This window comes from Saccoglossus kowalevskii, chromosome 12 (genome assembly GCF_978046115.1).
Source record: "Saccoglossus kowalevskii chromosome 12, keSacKowa6.1, whole genome shotgun sequence".
Classification (NCBI taxonomy): Eukaryota; Metazoa; Hemichordata; class Enteropneusta; family Harrimaniidae; genus Saccoglossus; species Saccoglossus kowalevskii.
The window spans coordinates 21,717,132-21,725,099 of NC_140652.1; the positions used below are offsets into that span (position 1 = coordinate 21,717,132).

General features: G+C 44.0%; 1 protein-coding gene across 1 annotated transcript; it reads left to right on the forward strand.

The window, feature by feature from the left end:
- Window positions 1-2,302: 2,302 nt before the first annotated feature.
- Window positions 2,303-7,719, forward strand: LOC102807582 (uncharacterized). Its single transcript, XM_085506504.1, has 2 exons — window positions 2,303-3,366; window positions 5,578-7,719. The coding sequence occupies exons 1-2, from the start codon at window positions 2,337-2,339 to the stop codon at window positions 6,636-6,638; spliced, it is 2,091 nt and encodes a 696-aa protein (XP_085362630.1). The 5' UTR covers window positions 2,303-2,336; the 3' UTR covers window positions 6,639-7,719.
- The last annotated feature ends 249 nt before the right edge of the window (window positions 7,720-7,968 follow it).

The following is a 7,968-nucleotide window of genomic DNA, read 5'->3' on the forward strand; positions in this document are numbered from 1 at the left end:
ACGACTTCACTATAAATAGGTCATGTAGCGACAAACAGATTCCATGGTGTGAAGTCGTTGGTCAATCGTTATTTAGAATAAGACAAACCTTTGAAACGGTTTCTACGTCATAGAAATTCATCGTCGCTAAAAGACACTACCTACAGACAGAAAGGGGTTATTATAGGCGATGATTCAAAATAATATCAAGTTCTGTTTTAGTGATCCGATCAGTGTACAGTTTCACGACATGTTTTTTTCTCAAACTACACGATTCTAGCTTTCATTATATTTCAACAACAACACATTTTTAGATTGTTATTTATATTATTTGCAGGATCATCCGACCTGTATCCACCATCAAAGATAATTGATCTTCAAGTAAAGACAATAGCTTACAGATTTCGAGAAGTAACAATAGAGTTCACTGCCCCAGGCGACGATTTAGACTATGGCAATGGTTAGAATAAGTTTTATTTAATTTACAGATTTCTTGACCTCACGCTACAACAGATGTATGGTTACACAATTGATCTAAGATTGGTACATTGATTGAGAGTTGCGAATATCTGATGTAGTATTTCTTCTTTTTGCTATTTGTCAATTTCATCTACAAGCAGTAAACCTCGATCAATGATATATACTAAGATATATATAGTTGTTATGCTATTTCACATACAACACATTATATACATATTCGTCGTTATTTGAGAGTTGATTGTGAGTATATTTGATGTAGTATTTTTTTCTCGGTTTGCTATTTGTAATTTTCACCAAATTGTATATTAGCCCACAAGCAGTAAAACCTCGATCAAAGATCCAGAAATAGTATACAAGTATATATATATATAGATAGTTGTTATGCTATTATACATTCAATGCAATATATACATATTTGTTGTTAATTATCTTTATACAATGGTACACATGTAAACAACAAATATGCAGATATATTATTGGAACCTGTCTTTATTTTTGTTTCACTTTAACACAGTGACGTCGTACGAGATATGGATGCATACTGACTTCTCCACGATGCAAGCAGACCATGAAAGAACTACACAGGCATCACAGAATCAACTCAATTACGGAAAACTATCGACTCCCAAATCAGCTGGACAGACCGAAACTTTTGTAATTGTAGTACCATCGGCAGGTGGGTATGGTTAATAGATTGATTGATTAATGAGAATCTAATAAATCATGTTTTTTTCTCTTCATTCCATTGAGCGAATATTGTACAGCGTGTTATAAAAGTAGAACATTTCGTTTACAATAATTTAGATGCAGCCAACGAGCAATAAATTGAAATAGTAAATTCTCTGGGACAAAATGTATTTTATGGGCTTTTTGAAGTATGCTTATTAATATAAAGGAAAAATGGGAAATTAATAGCTGTTCATAAGCTACCCCCCCTTCTCTCCGCACCGCGACCTTGCCTTTCTTGCCCTCCTGCTGACCAAATTAGTTTTTCGCCTCCCCTCATTAAAAACACACTTTTTGCCTGTTTTTGAATACATTAACCACTCAGTAGATCAGTGGGTGACTCGCACTTTCAGTTATTGATAACATCTGCTAAATGTGGGCAGCCGTGTGCTATTTCCCCCAATGCGTTTCTTATTATACCCTGCCCTAAAGGCTGTTTTGCCCAACCTGCGATATTTGTTTAAGTGAGTACCCTACCCACTAAAAAAAAAAGTTTCCCTGTCCTTGCATTTTTTTTTAGAAATCTGCCCTTCCCACTACTGATATTTCCCGCCCCCTACAGAAATAGAAAAAATTCCCTGCCCTCAACAAAAATCGTTTGGAACAGCTTTTCTGATGAACAGCTCCATTGGCTGCACCTGGTAATTCATAATAGCATATACTTTATTTGCGAGAGGACCCAGATAGAACCACGAGAGCGTTTACTTTTCTCCATACATATGTATACACGGTATTTGACGTAAATGCAACCCGATTTCAGGACCAAAACAAATCTCTTGGTTTTCTCCCTTTCAACGAGATCTTCACTACGATCATTTGCGATCACAAACTGTATCGAAAAGCGATATTTAAAATTGTATCTTTAATAGAAACCTTATTTAGAATAATGTTAGTGACATTTCTATCTAAATAGACAAGTTACAGTTATGCAATTCCTTCTGTCAAGTAAAGCAAATTAATTAGATTTTCAAATGTCTTAAATTAATTGGTGTTCTATATTTTTCCATACAGGTGGGACGTACGTATTTTGTGTGGTTGCAGTGGATGATGTTGACAACAAATCTCCCCGATCCAACATAGTGACTGTTTCTATGAATGACTTTAATAGTATGATTATGAATATAATTTATAATCTGTGTTAATGCTCAATTATGACATGCATTGACCAAGCTGACATCCCCCTTTCATATTTTGACACCTCCCATGCCACATTGTACTTCATGCAATATTTGCTCACATTTCGTCCTTCAGTCGGATTTACATTAATTAACACCAGACTGTTCATTCGCTTATCCGTGCTCGCATCCTCTTCAAGCATCAGTTCATTTTGCCGCACCGTACGATACACATCGTCTCAGCAGAATTCCTTGCTAAAGCATTTCAGCCATTCATTTTGTCACAAATACCAGTTTTTCTTCACAACATCCAGTTCCAACATGCCTCGAGGACGCGGAAGATCTAACACCAGCCGTGGCGGTCGCAAGTCTCAACGAAATCGTCGTACTCCAGCTCGCTTCCAAAATGTTGCGACTATAGACGTAACTGACTCACCTCCGCAAGAATCGTCAGCACACAATGGAGATCCCACTGTACTACAGTCCACGAACTTCCCCAGCGATGTCATCACAGTTAGCAGAAGCGAACTCGCAGATCTCGTTCGTAGCCTACAACAGCAAGGAAACTGTCAAACGCAGCCGAATAATATTTCGCAACCGCCGGCTGCTCCACAACTGTCGGCAAGCCTCGTGTCATCACGCGACCCAAGCCAAACAACGCCATCAAGTTCGACGCCAACTGACTCTCTCACAAATAACAGCCTTCCGATTACCTTGCCAATAGCTAGTCAACATAATGCGATCGTACACAATAATACCGCTCATCAAGACAATTCGATGTTTCAACAACTTCCAGCTACTACAAGCCAAGCATCGCTAGCTCACGCTAATCCTAGTCAACAAAGTTTTGCTACCGGGGGTCATTTCAACGCAACCAACATGGCCGCTCCCATACAACGTTTCGCCGGTGAGGGCATTCTCACTTCCGCTTCCGGTATCAACACTGCGACACAGGCGATGCCGATGATGAACAATGCCAGCATTGCAGTTCCTCCTATCATCCCACCTGCAGACTTGTTTTTACCATACGTCGACCAGCAAATACTCAATCAACTAGCAAACCGGGGTAAGTTTGTTGATTTGTCCGATTTACACCCTGACTCAAGAAAACCAAATGCCACCCAGATCTCAAACACCCGAGTGGCTTTGGACTCTGATGATCCCTCAGTCGCTGTTCTCTCAAAACATGCAAAAAAGAATGAAATTCGCGATTTAGCAAACTGGCTGGAATGTTGGTCAACATTTGCTGCCTATAGGGCACATTATTTTCCCCATGAGGCTGTACATTTATTCAATTACCAGCGTCACATCGCCAGCCGAGCTCTTGAGTTCAAGCCAGAAGCATGGGTCACCTATGACAAAGAATTCCGTCTAGATTACTCACGTTACCCTGGCCTACGGAACTGGAGTTTGCCTAACAACCAACTTGACTACAAATTCTGTCAACAAAAACTCCATCTGCTCATTCCAACATGTCCTGACTGTCATCAGAAAGGTCATACCAAACAGGAATGCCAACGAAGCAGGAATCCTTATACATGGGTGAACGAATCTGCTGACAATTATAACAATACAGTGTGCCGTAATTTCAATCAAGATCGCTGCGAAACTCCATGCCGGTATAATCGTCTCCACATTTGTTCGTCTTGCCACTCTGCAGGCCACACTGCCATTAGCCACCGCGATACCGAGACGAAAAACCAGCTTTTTCGTGGCTACACACCACGACCCTTTCACGCCAATGATCATGCCAGCTCACGTGGTCGAAAATATGCACCCAAGCACACCTCTTAAGCTCGATTCCTTTGCGCAAGAACTGCACGATCACCCGGACAAATCATTCGTAGCAGCCATTTTATTTGACATTTCTCATGGGGCTAACCTTGGATTTCGCGGCAAGCACTACCCAAGATCTACACGCAACGCCAAGTCCGCTCGCATCAACCCCTCTATCATCACAGAATCAATCCAAAAAGAACTCAAACTTGGTCACACTATCGGACCATTTAAGCGTCCTCCCCTCAAAAACTTTGTTTGTAATTCTCTTGGCCTACGGCCTAAGAAAAGTGGGGGTTTTCGCATTATCATGGATCTCTCCCAACCTACACTTGACAGCGTCAGTGACAATATCTCAAAAGAAGATCATTCATTGGTCTACTCACGCATCGATGATGCTGTAGCCTTCATTCACAAGCATGGCCATGGCTCCTTACTCGCAAAAATCGATGTTAAACACGCATTTCGCTTATGCCCAGTTCGGAAGGAAGACTGGCACCTGCTCGGGTTTTTTTGGGAAGGATGCTATTTCTTCGACCGTGTGCTGCCATTTGGGCTTCGCTCAGCACCATACCTCTTCAACCGCATTGCTGATGCCATTCACTGGATCGTTAGTCATCGCGCAAGGAATACGGATTTTCTACACTACCTAGACGATTTCCTGACAGTTGGACCGGCAAACACTAACGCCTGCCAGCACAATATGGATGTTATGCTGCAAAGTTGTCACCACTTGGGGGTACCCATTGCTACAGAAAAGGTTGAGGGTCCCTGCTCTGTCATCACCTTTCTAGGGGTGGAGCTTGACACTGTCAACATGGTTATTAGATTACCTAAGGACAAGCTTGCGGATCTACTTGTCAAGCTGCCAAGCTGGTTGACTCGCCATACATGCTCGAAACGTGAATTGCTCTCCCTCATTGGATGCCTCAGTTTCGCATGTAAGTGCATACCAGCCGGCCGCATCTTCCTGAGGCGCATGATTGATATCAGCATGACAGCCACCAGTCTTTCTCAAGTCATAACACTCACTGACGAATTCTGGCACGACGTTCAATGGTGGTGTGACTTCTTGCCATCTTGGAACGGCACAGCATCCCTCCTCAACCCAAACTGGATACCGTCCCCAGAATTCGAACTGTTTACAGACGCCTCAGCAACACTTGGCTACGGGGCATTCTACAAGGGTCATTGGTTCGCAAACACCTGGCCTACATTCATTACAAATGACCCTTTATACTCTATTGCCTGGAAGGAACTTCTACCAATTCTACTATCTTCCTTAATTTGGGGCCACTTGTGGTATGGTCTTCGAATACGGTTTCACTGCGATAACATATCAGTTGTCCAAATATGGAAAAAAGGCTCCTCATCATGTCCACGGATCATGCAACTTGTCCGACTGCTGTTCTTCACTGCAGCATCTAATAACTTTCACGTCATGATCTCACATATCTCAGGGTTTAATAACGATATCGCTGACTCTCTCTCTCGCCAACAGATATTGCGGTTTCAACGACTGGCACCTCAGGCAGACAGGGTCCCAACCAAAACTCCGGACCTGTGCACCCTCTTAACGGCTCCGATGTGCGACGTAGTCCCGTCAACCTCACACAACAAGCCTGCCACTACATCAACCTGAGCATTGCACCAGGTACACGACGGACATATCATGCGGGACAAACTCGCTATCTTCTCTTCTGTCGCATGTATGGAATGAATCCTTATCCACTAACGCAACGCTCAACGATTCTGTTTATGACACATCTCGCAACATCGTCACTTACCTATGGCACGCTAAAAGTTTACCTCGCAGCTATCATCCGTGCACACATCGAAGCTGGCTTCACCTCATCAATACGCGACGACCTCCTGCTTCACTTCACTATGCAAGGCATTAAAAGACATCACGGCGTGCCAAATCGTGTAAAACTCCCAATCACCATTGCACTAATGCGAATGCTTAAGAACACCGTCGCAAACCATCCCACTATTTGCGACCATGACAAAGCTATGTTGTGGTCTGCCTTTACACTGGCGTTCTTCGGCTTCTTGAGAGTCAGCGAATTTGTCGCACCCACGTCAATGACCTTCGATCCACAACGCACTTTACTGACGGCAGACATCACGTGCAACACAGACCTCGTCATTGCGCTCAAGGCGTCTAAGACAGACCCATTCCGCCGGGGATGTAACATCATCATCGCACCCTCACAGTCATCGGTCTGCGCCGTGCAGGCATACCAGGCGTACAAAGCACTACATAGTTCCGTCGCTCACCTACCCGCATTCCAGTTCGCCAACAGTAATTTCCTCACGCGGCAAGCTGTTAGCAACCACATTCGAGACCTTCTCACTCGCGCATCTGTACCAGATGTCAACCGTTACACTACTCACAGTTTCCGCAGTGGTGCAGCCACGACAGCTGCCGACGCAAATCTCCCGGACTGGTTGATCAAGGCACTGGGCAGGTGGCGCAGCGACGCCTACCAGACGTACATTCGCACACCCCCCAGCATCATCCGCTCAGTTCCGGGTCACTTGTCACTTGCTCTTCCTTAACTGTAATTTCGACATTTGTCTTGAGATTTCATTTCGTTTTCGTTACATGTATTTGCAGTGTATTTAGTTTAATGTTTCATCGGTCTAACCATGCTTTGTTTTATCCTATCGCGATAGACTTTGTAACACATCATCCTGCCTTTAAATTTGGGGGTTTCCACCACAGACCAAGCAGACTTTACACGGGTACCCACGCTGTCCATCCCCCTGGGGTTGTGAGTCTATCTGCAGGCTCCCGCCAGGGGGACGCCAGCCATGACGCCCGCCTGTACAGTCTCTGCTGGTGGAAGGTTGCAACCAGGTACCACGCGCTCGGCGTCATGATGCAATTCACAGGCGAGTCGCATCATGGAGCTGTTCGCTGCGACGCCTGCGTCTGCAATTCGCTCCCCCTTCCACTTTTGCCAAAACCTTGTGTCTTGTGTCATTTATTGAAGCATTAATAGTATGATTATGAATATAATTTATAATCTGTGTTAATGCTCAATTATGACATGCATTGACCAAGCTGACATCCCCCTTTCATATTTTGACACCTCCCATGCCACATTGTACTTCATGCAATATTTGCTCACATTTCGTCCTTCAGTCGGATTTACATTAATTAACACCAGACTGTTCATTCGCTTATCCGTGCTCGCATCCTCTTCAAGCATCAGTTCATTTTGCCGCACCGTACGATACACATCGTCTCAGCAGACCTCCCACCCACCCATTCATGCAAAGGTCTCTATATACCAATTTCTATACCATTACCGATCTCACTCAAGTGTAACTCATGTTTATCTGCTCATGAACAACCTTAGCAATAAACAGGAAAGGGGGTTTCCACCACAGACCAAGCAGACTTTACACGGGTACCCACGCTGTCCATCCCCCTGGGGTTGTGAGTCTATCTGCAGGCTCCCGCCAGGGGGACGCCAGCCATGACGCCCGCCTGTACAGTCTCTGCTGGTGGAAGGTTGCAACCAGGTACCACGCGCTCGGCGTCATGATGCAATTCACAGGCGAGTCGCATCATGGAGCTGTTCGCTGCGACGCCTGCGTCTGCAATTCGCTCCCCCTTCCACTTTTGCCAAAACCTTGTGTCTTGTGTCATTTATTGAAGCATTAATGGAGGCTATGCTTTGTTAATTGCTCTGTTAATCCTGGTAGTCATCATAATTATAATTATCGGTGCCATAATTTATGTACGAAATAGGATGTTGAAGAAGAAACAAGAAAATGTATAATGGATATATACTGTCTTGACCTCAACTTGTATCGATCGACAAAAACACTAAGTATCGGCGTTTTGATAACATTGACAAATAATAGAGGCTAAATACTT